At 40.3% G+C, this 22,757-nt stretch overlaps 2 protein-coding genes across 3 annotated transcripts; both read left to right on the top strand.

The window, feature by feature from the left end:
* The first annotated feature begins 1,994 nt into the window (after positions 1-1,994).
* On the top strand, positions 1,995-15,925 carry LOC119891499 (zinc finger protein 462-like). 2 transcript variants are annotated; one of them, XM_038703195.1, is made up of 11 exons: positions 1,995-2,145; positions 2,497-2,562; positions 2,665-7,745; positions 7,858-8,147; positions 8,409-8,527; positions 9,440-9,574; positions 9,702-9,945; positions 10,979-11,121; positions 11,207-11,430; positions 13,524-14,721; positions 15,132-15,925. In XM_038703195.1, the coding sequence occupies exons 2-11, from the start codon at positions 2,553-2,555 to the stop codon at positions 15,272-15,274; spliced, it is 7,587 nt and encodes a 2,528-aa protein (XP_038559123.1). In that variant the 5' UTR covers positions 1,995-2,145; positions 2,497-2,552; the 3' UTR covers positions 15,275-15,925. The 2 variants fall into 2 exon arrangements, with proteins under 2 accessions (XP_038559123.1, XP_038559124.1); XM_038703196.1 differs by having other exon boundaries at positions 2,029-2,141.
* Positions 15,926-16,512: 587 nt separating this feature from the next.
* mfsd10 (major facilitator superfamily domain containing 10) lies at positions 16,513-22,748 on the top strand. Its single transcript, XM_038704312.1, has 13 exons — positions 16,513-16,656; positions 17,865-18,049; positions 18,676-18,772; positions 18,870-18,973; positions 19,190-19,348; positions 19,654-19,842; positions 20,454-20,556; positions 20,648-20,759; positions 20,836-20,944; positions 21,063-21,153; positions 21,693-21,740; positions 21,846-21,935; positions 22,185-22,748. The coding sequence occupies exons 2-13, from the start codon at positions 17,897-17,899 to the stop codon at positions 22,286-22,288; spliced, it is 1,359 nt and encodes a 452-aa protein (XP_038560240.1). The 5' UTR covers positions 16,513-16,656; positions 17,865-17,896; the 3' UTR covers positions 22,289-22,748.
* The last annotated feature ends 9 nt before the right edge of the window (positions 22,749-22,757 follow it).

Raw genomic sequence — 22,757 nt, 5'->3', positions numbered from 1 at the left:
TTTTAATTTATATGTTTGTAATTGAAATTAATAGAGTTCTTCATTCTGCTCGGAAGAAAGCAACGCTCAAGTCGTTTAAGTTTAAAATTGACACAATCTGCGCTGCTCTGCTCTGCCTTTCTTTGATGGACGTGCGTAAAGCACGTCAGTCTGTGTCTGGAGCGGTCTGTGGACGTTCATTACTGGAATCATGAACATAACCTGGACTGACTGTTGGATAAGAGTTAAAAAAAACAAAAAACAATAACAATTTTATGTTCTGTCCAGGTGTTCAGGTACACTTTTATACAGTCTTTGGGTAAAGCGCAACAACGTGACGGTCATTATGAATGGCGGTATAAATATGGTAATATTAAATATATGAACATATAATATAATATAACAATATATTTTGTCGTTATATACGATAAAAAAATATTTTAGACTCTACTTTCAAAATAAAAGCAGGGACAGTGGCGTTTTTTTAACCACCAAATGAAGACAAACTACAGTACCTGCGTTTACATTAAATGGCAAAGTCAGTTTGTTGGGAAATTATGTCGTTTTTAAGCTATTATGGCATTGTACCTTTGAAAGTTAATTTGAAAGTTACTTAGTTAGCTATAGTGTCTGTGTAACATTTATAAATCCTACTTATGCATCCTTTGCACTCTGATCACTGCACTATTTGTCAATATGTCTATATTGTTTTGTTCATAGTGTGTATATTAGTGTTGTCTATTCTGTAGTTTGTGTCTGATTTTATTTTATTATTATTTTATTATTGTGTTATTGTATTATTGTATTATTGTAGTAAGTAAGCACATCGAGACCAATGTACAATCCTGAGTCAAATTCCTCGTATGTGTTCACATACCCTGCAATAAAAACTGACTCTGATTCTGAAAAATTCTGAATGAAGCCCATTGTCACCATAAGCAGAAAGCTGCCCTCTGAAATCTAATGAGCCGTGTATGGGGTGGTCAGTTTAACTCTGATCTGATCGGATTCCAGGTGGGATTCAAAAAACCAATGGTTGAAACAAAAGTAATGATAATAAAATCATTATTGGCTGTGGCTGTCAGAATGACAATATTTTCTGACTAGACTACATATGAGCTACTGAAACTGGCCCAAGGGGACTTATTCACCAAATCTCATTTACAAATTTATTAATTCACTTTTTTAAAATTATTCAGCTGCCAATGCACAGTACTGTCAAGTAATTTTAATTAATATAGTCCAATATCTGCAGCGTAAGACTCTCTGTCCTACTGTGCTGTGGTTGGTCTCTATTTCGAGGCGCTATGGGGTTTTAGCAGAATCAGAAAGCCCTAAGGGCAAACATCCACCGTGTGTTATTATGACGCCTGCAAGAATATGAAACATTATTAGATATACCACAAATTAATACGACTTAATATAAAATATTTGGAAAAATGGGGGTTGTGTTACAAATGCAAATTAATATTATAGCCAGTAACTAAGTACTTCCGGTCAAATTTGTGTAACTGATTTCACAATTAAGGCACGAGTTTTTTGTCGAATACGTATGAACTGATATTTAGCATGATGCTAAGGATAATAACGTCCTTTTTTTGTATTTTCATATTATTTATGTACTTGTGTTTTTGTGTATTTTTCTACTTGGGATCAGTTTGATCTTTCTATTCATATAGTAAAACAAGACACGTCATGATTTGTTGTTATTAATTTGTAATAGCAAATATAACGTTAAATGTTAGCAAATATAAATATATCGTGTTTTATTTTAAAACTGTGGAATTTCCACTTTCTTATTTTGATTTTACTACGTTAGACCCCAAATGAGCTGTGGTTGAATAGTCAGAAATAACGTCACACAGTGGCCCTTTGGCCCAATAAACAGACCAAACAACTGTAAAGACAAGTCTCCCCTGGTGCACTGGGAGAAATCGAGTGAGTCTTTCATGCACAGCCTCATGGGCTCCTGTAATCAGTTTGATTTTGAAGGTTACGTGAAGTTCGGGCGGAAGTGAAAATGTGTTGTTGGAGCGGAAGAAAAAGCCAGAGCGAGTTGTACTCGCGGGAAAAATGGCGGAAATGTTCGCTCTCTTCCCATTATCAACATCAGCGATTCAAAATATTGTCTCATAAGCTTCCTCCTGGTTTTATCTGCATGCGTGAGTACGTACTGTGTGCGCACTGAGTACTTTAGTGAGTTGTATTTGTTTGACACTGGTTGTGTTTTTGAAACAGTCCGTGTCAGTAAAGGAGCTAGACTCGGTTTTTTACGCCTCCTTCCTGTTAAGATTAACGGAATTAAATAGGGAGGTCCTAAGCCGTTTCTACTGCCATTGTTGCAATGATTTTCCTATACTGCTTGAGAAGAGCGTTGCTTCTGTTGTTGTCAGTGTTTCCTTTTTTAAGTCCCAAGTAGAAACCCTCAGTTTTGCACTTAACTTTAATAGTGGAAACAAAGCAGTAACCAAAACATGGCGCTGAGCTTTGCAATAATGTATGTTTTTCATCCCCTAGGTGGTTCACAGCGGTGTCTTCATATGTAAGGCTCTGGGTTTAGAGAGGAGTACAAGATGCAAAAAGGTACGAGTTACAGTAAATGTTTTAACAGTGCTAAGCGTTGATTGAATGCAGGGCATCACATTAAGTTGAGTATTCAACATGATCTGTAATTTGCCCCCTCAGATTCAATGCACTTTTCCACCTCTGGCCAAAAGATACACAATCAAGCTGTCACTCAAGAAACCCAGATCAACTCTTTCCATTGTACTCAGTGTACGCTCATCTTCAAATCCAAGATCTACCTTTTTGAACACCTCAACAAGGTGCATGGCATTGATGTAGATGTAGCTCTCAGAGATGCCGGTCTAAAATCGTCTAGGACTGTCAAAGCCAACACGGACAGCTATGGCAACAGCACAGGAAATCCTTTTGAATGCCAGAATTGTGCTTTTAAAGCTTGTAGTCGGGAGCTTTTAAACAAACATGAGAAACAGTGTCCGAACAACTCCAATATTAATCTAATCATTTCTGAAAACCCGGAGACTGTCATTTCGACAAACAAGCATGAGGAAGCTGCAGGGGCAGAGGAGATTATGTCTACCTCAAAAACTAAGTGCACAGTTAACTCGTCAAAGGATCTGAAAACGTACAAGAGACCACTGCAAACCATCACGAAGTACATTGCACCATCATCTGGATCAAATGGGAAATCTCCAGTGAAGGTGGTCGATGGCTCAATGCTTCTGGATAGCACAGAAGGAACCCTGATTTTGCAGGAATCTCCCTCCATCTCGACCCCAAACAGTGGTGTGTTTAAAGTCACTGCAAAGCCAACGATTGACATCGCCAAAAGTGTTTCAGACAATTTTTTGCTAAATGAACGTCTTTTAATTTGCGAACTGAAACCACAGAAGCCTAAGGAACAAGACAAAGGAACAGTTCCTAATGACACAGGAAAGAGGACTAGTAAAGAAAGCGTAAAAGGTCCTCCTGCTAAAAAAGCTAAGTCAGACAAAGAAGGGACAAATCTCCCTCAGAAATCAAACAAAAGTAAACAACAATCATCAAACAACCCAGAGTTTTCATTTGAAGTTAGTGAAGATGAAGAAGAAAAGAGGATTAAACTTGTTAATGGAGACGGAGAAAGCCCCAACGTTTATTTTTGTAAGCACTGTGACTACGGTAATGTTGGCATCGGACATGTGTCTACCCATTATCAGACTGACCACCCTTACGTAACACACAACACTGTCTACATTCAGGATCCCAAGGATCAGAGCGCTACCTTTCGTTGCTTGGAGTGTCCAGTTGAGTTTCAAAGTGTAGCTGGTCTCAAGAGTCACTACACGGAAAATCATCCAGAGGCCCCAGATGTATTTACGATGCAATCGCATGAATTCCGTCTGGTTTTCAAATGTTTTGTGTGTTCATTTACCACCAACTCATTGAAGGCGTTGAAAGAACATTGCAAGGAAAAGCACCCAACACATACAGTGGAAAATTCCTTGATGTACTGCAGATATTCGGCGACTAGATGCCAAGAGGGATCATCTCGGTTTAATACATGTGAAAAAGCACCCAGTCCCGAAAGACCAGGAGGGATTTCTCCCGACGGTGCCCGTACACCAAGCAAGGAAATTAAAAATGCAACCTCACCGCAACATCCCACCTCCAAAGGAGCAGACGTGGCCTTGTATCATTGCAACAAGTGCAAGTTTAGTCATAAGTCAGTTGTTGTCATGCATGTCCACTACCAAAAAAGCCACCCGAATGAAGCAGTCACAATAGACAAAATCAAACAGTCAGCTCGTGTCATGTCACAGACAACATCACAGGTGACGGCTGGTAAGTCTCCGAACTCCGTGGCAGAAAAATCTACACCTCCAAAGCACATCCCGGAGTCTCCGATGAAAACTAGAAACAAGGTTGAGCTGTCACAGCAAAAGAAGATTTCGTTGTTTTTGATAAATCCTAAGCACACAGCAGAAGCTTCTAAGATTCATTCAGAGTCTTCCGAAACAGAGAGAGTGGACTCAGCCAGAAGTAAAAGGAGGAAGTCGCCTCCCAAACCTGATAGGGAAATGTCTAACGGAATGGACAGTTTACCCAGCAGTTCACCAAATAAATTATTTTACTGCCAGTGTTGCAGTTATTCAAGCACCAACATCAGAAGCGTTGTAAGTCATCATAATGTCAAACATGCTGATAGTGAACTAACAGGAATTGAAGATGTCTTACGGTATAGCGCCGAGGTGAAGGAAAAGAAACTTCCCAGCGACAAAGAGGCCTCAACAACTCCTACACCCTCTGAGTCTAAAAGTCGTAAACAAATTGAGGTATGTAGTGAAAACAAACTTCAGCATGGAGAGGATGATGCTGCAGGTGCTTCGGTGACGAACTTGAATGCTTATCAGTGTGCAGAAAACTTGTTTTACTGCCAAACGTGCAACTTTGGAACTCTATCTGTAAAAGGAATATTGAACCATCAACGCAAAGTTCACCAAAACGTTCATTACAGCAAAGAACGTATTGTTGAATATACAACTTTAATTCGTGGGGAAATTGAAAAATCTAAGTCTCAAGCAAAGGAGTTGCCCTTTTCTACTCATCTACCTCTTCCTCTTGTGAATAGGGATGATGAAGATGTGTTTTTCTGCCACTTTTGCAACTATAGACAAGGCACCGTGGACCAGGTACTGCGGCATTACTCCAAAAGGCATCGTGGGTTTGTGGTTAAGGGCAAACAAGTTCGTCTGTATACTGACATGGTTCTCAAACAGACACGGAAATCACACCTGAAAACAACTGCAAACCAAGAAGTCAGCTGTGCATCCACTGAGGAAAAAGGAAATAAAAAGACAAAAACCAAGAAGCTAGGCAAAGTAACATCATCACCCTCAACTAGAGAATCGCCCTCAACCAAAACACAGAGGGCCCTTCAGTGCTATAAATGCCCGTACAGCACTCAATATGTGTATCTTCTGAAGAGGCATATATGGAAAATCCACAAAATAAAGCGCTCTGTCACAGCTGTTTTAAAAGTGTGTTATAAACAAGGAACTTTACAGCCGGGATATCACTGTGACTCCTGTGTTTTCTCTCACAAAAAAGCAGAGGCCGTCTATAAGCACTACCAGGAGCATCACCCAGGACGTAGCCCGAGCCTCGAGTATGTAACTTCTTTGTTATATGTTGGTCCCAAAACATTGCCCCTTAAAAGGAAGAAACCCCAAATTAGGCACGCTGATGGTGATGGCACTGATGGCAGCGTGTCGTCTCAAAGAAGTGGAAAAAGTGAAACCAAGACATATTCGTGCAGAGCCTGTTCATTTAAAGGTAGTTCTATGGCAAGCATCATCCACCACTACCATGCTGTTCATCCTTGGTCTGTGAAAGAAGATGGCTCGGTCCTGGATGTCATCAACAGAAAGAAGCCAAGTGCAAACAGGCAGGTGGAAGACCACAATGAAATGTCTGCATCATTCAACACCTATCAAGTGCCTGTTGAAGGAAACAGACGTGGTTCGTCTCATGAAGCAACAGCATTTACCAAAATGTTCAAGTGCCCTCACTGCCCTGAAAAGTTTTATACCCAGCGCGGTGTCAAAGTTCACTGTGGAATAAAACACCCTGAAGCTGTGATGGAACATGTAGATGAACCGCAAGAACAGCAAAGCACCAGCAAAACACGTGTGCATGTCTTTAAGTGTCCACATTGTGCCTACGTGAATACCATATATCAAGGAGTTCTCACTCACTGCCAGATGAGGCATCCTGCCCTCGCAGCCAGGGCAGACAGTCTTCACGTGGATGATGCACATGTGGACGACATGAAGGTGAGAAAAGGTCCTGGTTCGAGATTTAGTGGGTACATGTGTAAAACCTGCCCGCAAATCTGCGCAACGCTGGAGAAGCTGAAAAAGCACTGCGAGGACCACCGTGAGACGGTGGTAAACGCGCTCAAGCAAGCTCCTAAACCATCAGCTGTGAGTAAAATAAAACAATCCAAGACCAACAGCAATTGGGGATCAGTATCGAAAGCTTCCTTTTTAAGTAAGAAGGTGTATGCGGTGGTTAGGTGCCAGCAGTGCTCTTACACTTGCAGCGCAAAAATTGCACTCGATCGACACTTGCGTGTTCACCACAAGAATGCACCTGTTTTAAAAGTTCAGGATTGTGTGCACAAGTGCTTCCTGTGTTCCAGTTCCTATTTCAGGAAGGACAGTCTTAGAAGCCACTACACTAGGAAACATGGAAAAGAAGCTTTCCTGAAATACTTTGTACCAGCATACAAGAAGGTCCGCGAGAAGCCAGTGCCAGAATCTACTCACAGCCCTTTAACCAGCACGACGACAGAGGAAAACAAAATATTAGTCTACAAGTGCCCACGTTGTCCCTATGTGAATGCTAGCCTTCACGGCATGCTCACTCACTGCCAAATGAGGCATCCGGCATTCATAGCCAGGGCAGATAAACTTAAAAGAGATGAAATACTTCTTACCAACATGGTCGGGTGTACGATGGGAAAAGGTTCCAATGAAAGAGGGTTTGTGTGTAACAAATGTCCGGAAATCCATCGGTCATTAAAGAAACTGAAAATCCACCTGGAGAAGGACCACAAAAAGGCAGAGAAAAGAGCTGAAACTGAAAAAGAAACTGATCACGGCTCTCAGGTGTCAGTGTTGGAGGCTTTCACTTTAAAAAAACAAACCTCAGCGAGTGCTGCAGAAATTGGCCTCAGTCACCAGCCGGGCGCTCCTGAAACGTGTCAACCAAACAAACCATTAGTGAAGTACCAGCAATCAGTGTACAAGTGCCACATTTGTACCTATAAGGGAGTGCGTCGAAGATATCTGCTTTGTCACTACAAAAAAACTCACAAATTTGATGCGTTTACTACATTCAAGCTGCTAGAGAGGTATAACAAACAGAAACACAACAAGACCAGCAACCCGCCTGAAGCTGATTCTGAGGAAGGTGCGCCCGTCAAATGTAAGATGTGTCCAAACTTAATGTTTGACTCATCTCAACTCCTCATTGCCCACTATAGTACTTTCCATATCTCAGAAAGCATGTTGGACTTTATCGTGTTATCACAAGGATCAAAGAGGAGCACGGGGCTTTACAAGTGTGCCCTCTGCAACAAACAAATGAATGGAACTAGAAAGTTGTGTTATCATCTGGATGGCCACAGAGAGCGGGAGATAAGGAAGGAACAGGCATCGCTTGGCATTACGACAACACCAGAGGCCCAATCCATGGAAGTAAGTTGATTCTGCCAATATGGTCACTCACTCCCATGATCCTTTGCTACATGCTTTGAGCTACGCTTGTAAATTTAAAATGTTTTTTTCTGTTGCTGTGTTTAATTTTCAGGTCTGTATGCAAGACGAATTGCCGACGTTGGAAACTGTGGAGGAACTGGCCCGGTGGAATGTAACGCCAGCAGAGACCTTCACTCTGCCAGCAAGTCCTCTGCCGTCGCCTTCAAAACCCTGTGATCTAGAGCAACCAGAGCAGGAATCAAGAGAAGACAAAAACACTTGCAAACGGTGTGGGCGGAAGTTTATGTCGCTGAAAGGTTTGCGTTCACACGAGCGCAGCCATGCAGCTGTGGCGGCCATCAAGAAACTGGACAGTCTACCTACCTCAGCATTAAAGCACAAGTAAGAAGAAACTTTGGGTATTTGGACGCTGGGAAATTAGGACCATACGTGTTAAAAATCATCATTAATGATTAATGCTAGTTCTTTACAGCGCAAGCGTTTTCGAAACAAAAGTCAGAAGTGTTCGTGTAGAATTAAACAAACAAGAAATTTTTAAAAAGTTGATGTCCAGAGCTCCCAACATATATTTGGATATTGATGAGCTAACTGTGATTACATCTCATTGAACTGTTTTTGTATTTTTTGCCATTATCTCAACAGCATTAACAAATACGTTATCTACAAATCTGGGACTACGCGGCCTTTCGTGTGTAGTATCTGCTCCTACCGGACGACTGTCATGGGGCTGTGGTCGAGTCATTTCATGAAAAACCATCAAGGTGAATAACATTCAGTGTGTTGGTAATTGTATCGTGTTACTGTGATGCATTAAGTATTCTCTTCCAACTGCTGTCATTTTTGATCGCAGAGAATATGTTGAATTTTCAGAACGTTTGTAGGTTATCTTGACCAAAATGTGACACATTCAAGGACGTCTTGGCATGTTGTCTGTGTTTTTACACGTTTTTAAAATATGCTCTTACACGTAACTAGTGTACATTATTATTAGGTACACCTAGCTAAAATTAACCTGGTCTGAAGACAACGGCCCTGCAAAAAACGCTACCTTCAAGAAATGTTAGAGAGGTGCTGATTTAACCTTATGGTCATTTTGGAGGCTACAGGGTTGTTGAGTTGTATTGCATAGTCCGTCTAATATATTGAACATCATATTTACATCATTGAGGGTGGGCTTAATATTAGAAACATCTGTGCTTAAACAGTCCCAACAGCACCACAGACTACATCCTCCAAAATGAGCAGACTGCTGCATCGACACCTCTCTAAAACCATTTCAGCAAACACTGTTTTATTGCTCGACTGTATTAGTTTAGTTAGGTGTATCAGGAAACTGTCAACTGCAGCTCTCTGGCATTATTTCTGTGAGCTGATTTTAGTCAGAAAGGTGTCCTTCCTCCAACATCCAGCCAAGTATTAAATAAGTGCTGTCGCAGGCGTATTGTACTTTAATAGTCACCTCTTCCTGTAACTAGTCCCACTCTGGATGTTTTTCTATGTGGTGAAAATGCCATCTTAAAAGAAAAAAGGGAGGTTGTGGTCATATTCTGTTTTTAAAAAAAAATGTGTAAACTCGAAATGTTGCAGGCAGCCGAATTTAGGAATTTACCAGACTGTGTAGCACAAATGCTAATAATCGACTGTTTTATTCTATTTACGTGCTGAATGCCCAGATGTGCTTGTGGATCCTGCTGAGACGGACAACCAAAATGAGGAGAGCGCTCAGATGGACGACGACGAGCCCCCTAATTTATCTGAGGAACTGAACCATTTGCCTGATCTTGATGAAGAACCTGAAATTATTGAAAGCAAGTCATCCCTATCATGTTTTACAAATCAGAATGTGTATAACTGCTTATAAAATAAGTATAGATTTTAAAAAACCTTTTGCATTAGCAGCTGTGTAGAGACTGTGATTTATGTACGAATCGACAGAATCGTCATACTTGGAGCCCCCAGATGTGCAGCGGCAGTTGAGCCACTATAACTTGATGGCACGGGCTGGTGCCCAGTCTAAAGCGAACATGCAAGAAACCAATTTACCTGAGAACAGCCTACTTCACTGCGAGGTCTGCAATTTCAACACCGGACACCTGTCAAGTATGCGACGACACTACCTAAATCGCCATGGAAAGAAGATCCTCAGATGTAAGGACTGCACCTTTTTCACATGGTTGAGGTAAGTCACAGCCACCACGAGCATTTTCCGTTATTTAAAAAAGGCTGGTTGGAAAGGGAAAACTACTGTAATGCTTGCATTTCTTCTACTTATAATCACACTTTATTTAGTGTGTTGCCGAAAGTCAGTAAAATTTACATAGGATACACAACATTTACATACAATGTGCTGTTTTTACAGTTAATTAAATTAGATGTAGAAAACAGGGCACGCCCCTGAATGGATTCTTTGGGGGGGACCCCACTGAAAATAGCCACTCGGTATGTTTGATTGTATCCAATAGGGATAGACAGCATACACGCGTGAGGATCATACATCATACAATGCTTCTAAAACTCTTTCTTTTGTGTTTAAATATAAAACATTTGCTCTTCAATACTTCTGATAGCGGTGTCCAAATCAATCTCTCATTCACTATTCCGCATGCTATATAAACTCAGTGGGAAACTCAGTGGAAAACATCATCATCATGTGTCAACGCTGACTACCAACTAGCAAAGCTTTTACAATTCAAATAAGGCACAATTCATTTATTGGATTGTTAGGAAGAAGTAATATATGCAATGGATGCTTTTATACATTTCACACTCAGAAGTCAGACTCAAATAAAATGGTGAAGAGTTAATGTAGTGCAATATAGAAAATAGTGATTGGTCATTAAGCTGTCATTTGGGATATCTGTGACATCAGAATCAGAAATACTTTTTAATACACACTTGTCAAAGGTAGATAGAGTATATAAATATATTGTGGGTATGTACAATAATAATAAATACATTATTAAGGACTAGTGAATAAATAGCAGCAGAGAATATTGCAATATTGCATTAATTATTAAACAGATAATATTGCACAAAAATAGATGATACGGTCCAATTTAAAAACTAAGTATCCATGTGTCAGACACTTAAAGGGAGGAGTTATAAAGTTTTGATGGCCACAGGCAGGAATGACTTACTGTGACGCTCTGGTTATCTCCAAACATTTTGGAACTGACGTGCGTTCTTGTCACGTTTCTTCTGCCTTTTATCAGGAGGTCCCTGGAAATGCACATGGAGACGGGTCACTCTAGCTGCCAGTCAGAACCTGCACATCAGAAAGACCTCTGCTGCCCTTTCTGTATCTACCACACCAAGAACAAAAATAACATGATTGATCACATCATCTTGCATCGTGGTAGGTTTGATGCTCGACAGGATTCAGTCCCACCCGTTATCTGTCATGTTACGTTCAGGCTTTTTGTTTGTTTTTTGTTTTCCAGAGGAGCGTGTTGTGCCAATAGAGGTGCGTCGCCCGAAGCTATCACGTTACCTTGAAGGCATCGTCTTCCGCTGTCACCAGTGCACTTTTACATGCGGCAGTGCTGAAATCCTGAGTGCGCACATGATGAGGCACGATGACATCAAACCCTACAGATGTCGGCTGTGCTACTTCGACTGCACTCGGCTTAGCGACTTGGAGGCACACCTGAGTGATAAGCATCAGGTGAGGATTTGTCGCTAACCCCTTCTACGCATCACTGGAATTTCCTTGTGCCTGAAGGAAGAAAATATTAACCACTTTTAGTGTACAGAAATTTAACAAAGCAAAGGGAACTATATTCTACGGTCGACAACATGGCCCTAAAATAATGTAGCATTATTTCAGGGTATTTCTGCGAGATTGATATTCTTGACGATATGACAGAATACTGAAAAATATTTTCAGGTTAGAACTTACAGAAGCTGGTGAGCTCTCCTTGTGCTCAACTGGGTGCTTCTGCTTGAGGTGGTGAAATAAGTTTATTGCGTTGCCCACTTTTGTTACAGTCTCTTTGCACTTCTTACATGTTCATGTGGTTTGTTGTATCTGCGCTTTTGTAACCAAACCACTTCCACACTATTGATGTTGCTTCTCTTTTTTTGGAACAAACTCCTTCACTGTGAGCCAGTGGCAATCTTACTTTTGCTTTCAGCCACGCTCATTGTTGCAGTGTGTAACTGTATGATGGCATTACGTGAACAAGTTAGAATACCGCTATTGTTACACTATGAAATTGTTAGCTTATTAAAAATTATACCGATAATATATTGTGAACGATGTATGGCAGACCCGTACTATAGACATCTTTGTTTTCAGTAGCCGATGTAAACGTGCATTTAGAAAATAAAAGTTATTTACTGAACCCTTAGAGGGTTAAGAGAGTAGTGTAGGTATGACACCATAGCCCCTTTTCCACCAAATAGTTCCTGGATAAATGGAGCCACAGAGACCAAATTAGCAGCTAGTGCTGGGCAACGATTAAAATTTTTAATCCCGATTAATCGCATTGTTATGCGCAAAATTGAATAATGAATTCAAAAGTAGTGTATTGCGCACTTTTAATTCAAATGTACTGCTATATACACAAAAGTGCAATCATATGTGGTTTGCAAAGACTTCAAACAAATAAGGTGCTTTTTACCAGCAGTATTCCTTTTACACAGTATTATAAAACCAAAGCTATTTGCCGCTGCCAGGACATTACCTTTTTATCAAGCTTGTTAAAACAAGTTATCATCAGAGTCCAGTGTTGTAGGTTGTTTTTTTTTCTGAACAGGTATCATCAGAAACATTTTTCTTTTTATCAGGGAGCAGCATAAACAGTCTATGTTCAGTAGCAAGTATCCCTGTTGGAGTGAGGTGAAGCGCCCGCCCGCTGCTGAAGTTGAATTGTCTTGAACTTTTTGTACGCGACGCAGAGCACAAATCATTGGAAGAGAGACTGATCCTCGCTGGTTTCTGATCCTTCTGGTTTCCAGAATCTGTTTCTGTTTACTAAATAATTATTAGGACATCAACAGGAGGGAATTTGCATGGCAGAGCATGCCTGCAAAACTAGATGAAGGCTTATCAGGTAAAGTTATGGAGTCTATAATTTTAACTTCACTTAAAAAGGCTACAGCTGTATAGTGCACACAAGCCGTCTGTCTATTCACCGGAGCAACGAGCAACCCCGCGGGGCCAAACGACTACGTTGCGGTTTTAAGAACGTTTTTAAGACCGACATCTTCCCAGTACTAATCAGCATGCTGTGTGTAGCTATCCACCTCGCTATGGCATTTGTTCGCTTGTCTTGCTTTTGTTTATCTACTTCTCCCACACTCTGCATCCTACGTAGTCTGCCGAAGCCTCCCACCGCTGCTGGGTTTGGGTGGCTGATTTGCAGGCTGATCAACATCCCACCCCTCGTGTCCTGTGAAATTAGTCCAATTACAAATTGAAAAATGATGGCAACATTTGGGACACATTTTTCACATTGGTACTTGCCACTCATTCACATACACTGGCCCAGTCTCAATGGCCCATTCCTTGCTGAAAGTGTTGTAACGTTAAAACAACACAAATTTAAAAAAATAAAAATAAACTAAACATGCAAGGATTCAGTGAGATGACATGTCCTTTTTGGTAACATCTTGTTTACCAACACTGTGTATGTGTATTTTTCAACAGAACTGTTGAAACACAACGAACACTCTGTCCAGTTCATTTAACTACATACAGTGTTTCAGTTTCCTGCTGAGCTATATTTTTTTTAATATTGTTTTTGTTTTGTGCAGGTCTTGAGGAATCATGAGCTTGTCGGTCAGGTCAGCCTTGACCAGCTAGAGGCAAGGGTTGGAAGGATGCCTGAAGAGGACCCTTCCGACAGTGAGAATGACGATTTAAAGACAGATGAGTTAATTATGGACTGTGATGAAATTCCACAAGACACAACAGCAGAACCGGCAGTACATAACATCGAGGAAAAAATCACACCACAGATCAAGGAAGGACATCAGAAGCAAGGGCCAGACATCAAGAACGGAAATCAAGAAAGCCCTGCTAGGAGCTCTGTATTACACCTTCAGTATGAGAATGCAAAACCAAACACTGCAGTCCGAAAAATGCATGAGCAGAAACCACAGGAGCAAGCAGGGATTGACACTGCGAGAGGACAGGAGATAGAAAATATAGTAAGACAAAACGTTGGAGAAGGGAACAATGCGGAAATGCAATTGGAGAGTTGCAGTGGCCCAGAGAAAGAAAAGCAGACAAATGAGAACCAAGCTCAGCCCAAACTCGGAGATAGTGAGGACGGCAGCATAATGTTCACACAACAAAAAGAGGAAACAGATGGGAGCTCAACGATGTATGAAAAAGCACAGTCCAACATGGTTCACATTAAGGCCCATCAGCATAGAACGTTGAACATCGAGGCTAGGGTTGAAGAAAGTGTACTTGGTCACACGTTACTGCTGGATGAGGATGGCAGCAGCCGCAAGATACACAATGAGGCAGATCAGGATATAACGGTTAAGATGGATCAGAACGATGATCATGGCACTTTGGTCCACAACCGAAAAAATCAAGTCAATACAGAGGCATCTTCGGCCTCTGAAGAGACAAATCATGCGCATACAGTTGAAAGGCATTTGCTAACTCTTAAGCTAAACTGTGGACAACTTAAGGTAAGCCAAAAGGAGATAATGGATGTCTCAATTACAAACTGCAAAAAGGAACTAGCGCATGATCCAGAGAACAGTGAGGAGGTTACAGACTCTTATTGGGACATGCCAGTACTTGAGAATGAATATCTCAAAGAAGAAATGCACCCTCTTGGTTGTTGTAAGGAGGAAGAGCAGAGTGATCATCTTGAGGAAAGGCGGGACAACGAGGACGAGATGATCACTGAAGACGACAAGAACCACTGCGTAAAGCAGGAACATGAGGAGGCCGACCAGATTAATGAAGCTGTGAATCCACATGGGCCCAAAGGTAAGATGCTGAATTTGTCCCAATGAATCTAAAGAAATTATTGTGAACATGAGTTTTTGATGCACACTGAAGGACAAGACAAGGCGGTTTGCGTGGATGCACATCAGGATACGTGACCGTTCCCCCACATCAACAATAGGACTCCAGCTAACCATTATTTTCATTATAGATTAGGCAGCAGATTACACTCTCAATTAATCGTTCAGTGTACAAAATGTAAAAACAAAGTGTAAAAAAACGACACCTTTTTGGAGCCCAATACAGAGTCTTCAGCAGTCCAAACCCAAAGTTTACAATCATGTAAAACAGAAAAGCAGAACTGGTTTGAACATTAATGATCATAAATAGGTTATGGGTTACAGCCCTAGTTAGTTTTGGGAAACGGCATGTTAATTTGTTTTGTTCTTCAGGTTCACTCACAGTCACAGATGGAGCTGCTGAAGTCCTGTGCCCAGCAACTGCAGAGGAGAAACTGTTTACCTGTGAGTTTTGTGGACGAAACCTCATGAACAGCTCTGAACTGGAGCGTCACGCCATGCGACACGGAATATAATGTTTTTTTCTTTGTTGTGGACACTAGCGAGGGCTTCCACTGTTGATTTCTGTATGGGAAGCTAGATTTTGTTTTCATGAACCGTCCTCCACTTTCTTACTGTACTGTGTTTTTCTGAACAACCTGATTTCCAAATAAATTTCAATGTTTTGTAGATTTTAAACCTTTTCTAATTAAATATTTTTATGGAATAGCTGTTATGCCTCGGTGAGTGTATAATGTGAGACACATTGACATTAAGATTTAATTTACATTTGTTTAAAGACACTAATGAATAACTATGTTGCAAAGATTTGCATTTTTATTTCTGCAGATTATGTGAAGGGAGATATAAAAGGTTATTACTGTAAAACATGCAACAATTCTTACACTGTAAACAGTTGTTAAACAAACTGGCACTGAACATACCAAGACCTGGACCCACCTTGATATCACTGATTGTGGACATGCTTGTGCTGCCTTCAGCTTCTGTTGGACATGTGAATATAAGTTGTACCATGCCAGTGGAAAAAGTAAATACGTTCAGAAACAGTATTTAGGTTGATTTTCCATTTAAGTATTAAAGTTCTATTTACTTTTTAACTTTTTTGTTGTATGGTACAATTTACTTTAGTAAAGGAAGTAAATAAACTGTTTTAGGTCATTGCCATACACGTGTCTTTTCCTGTGTTACTGTATTTCAAACTGTGAAAATGCACGATGACAAACCATAGAGACGAACGCAACTTGTATTACAAAGTTGATGAAGTTATCACTACTATAATATGGCAACGTGAATGTCCGACAATGTGAACTCAGACAGCTATCATTGATTTGGCATTACCTGCACCGACGTGCCAACGTTAGTGGGGAAAAAATACATATTTTTACCTTTTACCCATCTCCAGAATTAGTTTGTATCTTCATGGCGGTATTTTCATGATCAGGCAGTGGTCTACTCTCTGGCAGAAACGTTTAAATGCTTGGGCGAGGCGAAACCAACATGTAATATTACCAGAGACTGCATCGGCGTTGAATCTACACATTGGTTTCGCCCCGGATAACTTAACGTTAGTCATTCTTGACATTTTAGTAGACATCTGTGGGATCACATGCATATATTTGAAGATACAACCAGTTGCTGGATAACAAATAACCGAGCAACGGACAAAAAGCCGAAGTCACAGATGGGGCCAACAACAAACCCTGAACTAGTGCCTATGATAATTCCCCTGTGTGGAACACGGAAATACGAGTTTACGAGAGTCACCTGAAGGCAGCATGCTCGTCTGTGTGCTGTTACGACACATTTTTGTCATCCAAATGTAAGAGGACACCTCTTCCTGGTGTGGACTAATAATAATGGACTGATGAGAGAGAGAAGGTAGAACAGCTCTAGACGGGTAAGTCTTCGGTGTAAGCTGTTCTGATTTACGAGTCTGCGGAAATACTGTGAGGAGGGAAGCGGGTTGAAATAGTAGTTGTGTCCGAGAAGAGGTGATGGTAATAAATCCTGGTCAGCCTCACTGGATGTACTGGATCGATATTACAATCTGTGGACCATGAAACTACCTGTAGAAAGTGTGTTTTTATTAGAGCAAGACTTACAGTTTGAAAAGGAATACAGTTACAATATCTTTGCATGTCAGTTCATACAGACTTGGATGAACTTTGATCCAAGCATTTACATTAGTGGTTTCCTCCTTCCTTGAGTTACACCTTTTTTCTTCCCTTGACTCAGAAGCAGTGAGTGGAGACTGTAGTTGATTGCAACTCTACTGCCATACTATAGGCCCTACAATAATCTCCTTTTGTAATCATTTATTTGTTTGCATTTGGCATGTGGTGGATGCTTCCCTCCTTAAGAGTCACCTTGCCATACTAACTTGCCTGCACATATGTAGCATGGATGGCCATAGTGGCAAATAAGTATAATCTCAACTAACTGAGTAGCCTGTTGAATTAAACTTCTCACCATGTTTGTAGGAAGATATACCCGTTAATATGCAGATTACTATCTTACTGAATTTATTAATGCTTTATGTTACAGTTCCCAGGGTACCCTATAATTTCTAGAAACTAACTGACACGTAACTGTATATTCATAGGAAGTTTCCTGGAAAGAATTTTATCATGTGGCACTACTGAGAAAATTGAGACGGTGTTCAGTTGATTTATTCCCAGTTAATTCCAGTAAATTATTAGTTTATGACCTACAGTGCACAGCAGACCACAACAATTAAAAATATATGGAGAATGAAGTTTCCAATAATATATTAATAATGCATGGAATATTTAATGGGGTTTAAACAGAGCAGGTCTTTTAAGGGAATTCAAGGAAGCGTTCAAATAAAAGCTCTAATATCTGACTGAATTTTGACCTTAAACGCCCTATAATTAGGTACAAATAACATATTTCTTTCCAGGAAAACCTTCACATTATTGGGAAATTACAGACCTGTAAAATTAAGATGTGGTACGGTAAACATTTGCAGGTACTTCCCCAAGGGTTTATTTCTTCCTTGTCCTTGAGATTATAAATCATAATTGTTTTCATAGCTGTGTTGCTGTCCTAACAGTAAAACACTGTATGTCTTTTACTTACGAGCAGGAAGAGAAGACACACTGTATTCAGTTGGAGGAATGTCAGCCGTAAACAAATCTCCAGAAGATGGCAGCGCCTTCTCTTCAAAGGTCATCAACATTGTGTTCATCACCCTGCTGCTAGACCTGCTGGGATTTACACTGATTCTACCTCTACTGCCTTCAATTTTGGACCATTATGCACAAACAGGGGTTCGTTTTTTTTCTTCTTATAGTTGTTCCAAAAAGTTATAATACATAAAAGTGATATAGTAGTGATCTTTATTTTGTAGAGCAAGCACATTTCAAAAACCAGGTTACAAAGTGTGTCACACAAGGCATCAGATAAAAGAAACAACAATAATAATAAAAGCAAGTGGAAAACATAGCAGTAATAAAATATATTAACTGGACCAGGATAAAATGTTAAAATCTACAAAGTAGCATAAAATAAATAGACAGCTCTGGTAAAATCAAGTTTTAAAAAAACTCAAAGTGTTTTAATTAGACATATAAAAGATGATTCAACCAACCTTATTTCCTCATATGAGTTATATGACTAATTATCACTTGTGACTATATTTTCATCAGTTTGAACCACCAGAGTGGTTCAGAAAATATGAGTGAATGAGCAGAATTTGATGCACATTGTCTGTCATACCTGTTGAACAAAGGGGGCTTTGTGCAAAGAGTCTGCTTCAAAAAAACCAACTCATGAGTGTTCAGATTAGTAATGGGCTGTGTCTGCCTGCTGACTCATGCTGAATTGACCTCTTTACCGGTGTTTGTATTGCCCCTGTGTGATGATGTATTTTCTGCACTTTTTCCTTGTTGGTCAGGATGTCGTATATCAGTCTCTGCAGAGTGTTGTGGACTGGTTCAGGGAGGTCGTGGGGATCCCTATGGAAAAGAAATACAACAGTGTCCTGTTTGGAGGTATCTTGGCTTGACTGATCTACCTTGTTTACGGTGATTAATTAAACATATATAAAGAAACTGCATTCATTTTCCTGCTCCTCAATCTGCATTTTAGGTCTGATCGGGTCGCTGTTTTCTCTGCTGCAGTTCCTGTCGTCGCCTATAACCGGGGCTCTGTCAGACCACCATGGCAGACGACCCTTACTCATTCTTACCACAGTGAGTATAAAAGCCATATTACACCGCTTTTTAAAAGACTTTTCAATATGAAAGTCGTTTGAAGTCATATAAAAAAGAGCAACAGTGCAATAATATCATTATTGACGTTAAACAGTGAGTCAGATACTTGTTCATACTCCACTTGTGTAAGAAACCATGCAGCCTTATCACCAGGTCATCATGCATTCGGGTCTAATTGGGTGCCTTATGTTCCAGTTAGGGCTGATGTCCTCCTATGCGGTCTGGGCCGTTTCCCGGAGCTTCAGCATGTTCCTTTTGTTTCGAGTAATTGGGGGCATTTGTAAAGGCAACGTCAGCCTCTGCACTGCCATTGTGGCCGACTTGCCTTGCCCGAAAGCACGGAACCGAGGAATGGTAGGCACAGACTTTTAATGAGCCATGACGGAAAATGTGAAGTTAAAATGTGACGTCTAAAAACACCACACTGTGATTGGATGCATGCTCCGTCTTTTGCCAGAGGTTTGTATGTGAAATCAGTCTGTCCCTTCTTTTCTTCAGGGATTGCTTTAGTAATATTAATTAGAATCTTGTATCAGGGCTCTGACCCTCACATTTCTTTTTTGTGCATAATGTTGCTGATCAGCCAGTTAATGCCTTTGTAACTGTAAGTCACACCTGATGAGACTTTCAGGATAATGTAAAAAGAACTTCATCACCAGGCTATGATCGGCATCGCCTTCTCCTTGGGCTTCACCATTGGACCTCTGATGGGTGCGTACTTTGCCGTCAGCGCCAGAGCAGGAGATGTCTTCTACCAGACTCCAGCTCTGCTCGCCTTGGCCTTCAGTGTTGCTGATCTGCTCTTCATTTGGCTCATGCTGCCAGAGACGCTCCCGAAGGATGTCAAGGTCGGCTATGTTAACATTCACACTGCCACCTGACAAACTGAATCACATACAGTTTTACTTAAAGGGGCCATAGAACTTGTTGAGGGTTGACGTGCCGGACAGTTTCTTGCAGTAACTTCCTGACAAGACTCCAGGAAGTTACTGCTCTGACACATGACCCCTGTGAAACCACAATTGAGCCAGGCTAACTGCTTCCCCCTGTTTCCAGTCTTATTGCTAAACTATAGGGTGACCAGCTGGCTCACATTTTCTAGACAAATATGGCGTGAATATCAATGTTCTTATCTAATTCTCAGCAAGAAAATGCTTTTGTGGGTAGACTATGGGCGTGTAGGGGCTTTAACACATATAATACAAATATGTAAAACATATGCTAAAATCCCAACACACAAGGTCATATAAAATACGATGCACAGCAAGTGAGAGTACATCCATCATTAAACACAATGATGAATAGTTAAAACATCATCAGCCCCCATATACATGTGTACATATGGTATATCTGAAGGTATGTATAGGTGTATATGTATATTTAAAATCAGCTGAGTCATCATGATTATGGTTTTCATACAGTGAACAGCTGACAGATAACTTTTCTTATTTCCTCCTAGGCTTCATCTTCAGGGTTTGGGGACTCCGGGGATCTTTTGAACCCAGTGTCTTTGTTCCATTTTTCCGCTGTTACCAGGGCAAAAGATCCACCTTCAAATAAAAGTGAGTATTGCACATGCTGGATTCCACTGCGAGGCAGAAGCCAACACCCGTTTGATCCAGTTAGGTATTGATCCTGTAAATGTCTTTACAGGAATGAAGAATCTTCAATTATTGGGCCTGGTTTATTTCTGCTACCTCTTTCTGTTCTCTGGTCTGGAGTTCACGCTGAGTTTTCTGACTCACCAACGCTTCCACTTCACAAGGTATGAACTCAAAGATAAAGTTGGGTACTCTATCAGTTATACTAAACACACCTGAACAGCATTTTTCTCTCACTAGTATGCAGCAGGGAAAGATGTTCTTCTTCATTGGTGTTGTCATGGCCTTGATCCAGGGGGGTTATGCTCGCAGAATCAAGCCTGGGCACCATATCAAGGCTGTCCGTATGGTAGGACTACCTTCTGTTTTACGTGACAAATAGCTGTACAATAAAATACTTTATGCTGCTGAAAAGACACGATGCACCACTGCACACTTGTCTCCTTTAATGTGTTTCTTGTTTTTAGGCGATCATAGCATTAATCCCAGCGTTTATTCTCATCGGGCTTTCATGGAATATGATAATGCTTTACGTTGGCTTGGCGTTATACTCATTTGGTGAGCTCTCAAGTCTTTTAATATTCAAGATAAATACAGATACATTTCATGACTTTTTTCGTGATATTGGAAAATAATGATCAATGAAGAGAAAAGCTGGGGACTGGTGCAGAAAATGTGGAAGTAGAAATAGATCAGTAAGGAGTAAATTAAGGGAGACAGCTTGACAGTGTATCTGTTTTAGCAGTCATGCTCTCTCCTTTCTGCCTCTTAGGCCTTATGTTATTAAGCTACATGTCAAGTCAAGTCAATTTTATTCATACAGTATATCTCAATATCACAAATTTGCCTGAAGGGGTTTTACATTCTGTACAGGATAAAACACATCTAATAAAGTATCTCAAGACACACCCTGTTTAAATCAAGGTTACATTAAAAATAAAGACAACACACCACCATTCACATGTGAATTATAGTCTGTATGCAGTAGGATAATATCCATAGACAAATGCATTATATGAAAATGTACCTAAAACATGAAATAAATCTACATCTAGAGGATTTTGTTATGTTAAATGCAATGTATTGTGTGTTTACAGCGGCTGCAATAGTAGTTCCATGCCTGTCAACGCTTGTTTCTGACCATGGTGAGCCATTTATTCATTCTTATTTATGAGAACTCACAAAACATTTTTATTTTATGCTATAATGTGCACACTGTCACTGATTATGTACTGTGGATATTCCTCCAGGCTCGATCAATCAGAAGGGCACAGTCATGGGGATTCTGCGTAGTTTGGGCGCTCTGGCCAGAGCTCTGGGACCAGTGGTGTCATCCTCCGGTAAGGAAGACAGACGGCAGTAATGGCATCAAATGTGAAATTCGTTGAGAGTTAATAAGCGTTAGTCAGCACACACAAGCCACTAACTTTGTTGAGAGAGCACTACTGTATTTGAATGCCTTAGTTGTAATACCTTAATCTGAACATGAAATAGCATGAAAACTGGGAGTTGTTACATTTTATTTGATGTACTGTGTGTGAATAATTTTGCCTGGTAAAAATTGCTTATACGTTGTGTTTTCTTCACAGTTTACTGGATAGCTGGAGCTCAGATCTGTTTTCTCCTCATGTCAGCTTCTTTCATTATTCCTCTGGCTCTCCTGAGAATAGCCGGGAGGCTAAAGGAGGCGTGAGAGACACAAAGACTTGAAAGAGACATTTTGATGTTTTATAGTTTCTGAATGATGTATGAATGATGTTTACATAGGCACTGACTTATTACTTTGACACAAAAAAAATATTCAAAGGAGATGTATACTTTCTGTTCTGTTCGCCAAGGATCATCACATGAAACAAAATAATGCAAGAAGACGATGCAAATACCAAAACAGATTGGCGCTGTTGTACAAATGAGAAATGAGTGAACAAAATGCTTTTAATTGTGCACATGTAAACCTGTGCATATTGTGAAATGCAGGGGTTAGGGTGGGTTACAAATAACATTTATGCTTGTGGAACATAGATATCATTTTATACAGTAGTATTTCAATCAGATTTTGTATTTTAAATATTAGCATTTTATTTTAGCTCACTTTAAAAATGTGAATATTCTATTTTCTTGTAAACTAATAAATGACCACGTCAACATCTGTCTATGGAAAT

The sequence above is a fragment of the Micropterus salmoides genome, unplaced genomic scaffold (genome assembly GCF_014851395.1).
Source record: "Micropterus salmoides isolate LMB-PRFRI ecotype aquatic unplaced genomic scaffold, ASM1485139v1 Ms_hic_scaffold_7, whole genome shotgun sequence".
Lineage (NCBI taxonomy): Eukaryota > Metazoa > Chordata > Actinopteri > Centrarchiformes > Centrarchidae > Micropterus > Micropterus salmoides.
The sequence above is the reverse complement of the archived record's forward strand: the minus strand, read 5'-3'. Positions and strand labels throughout refer to the sequence as shown.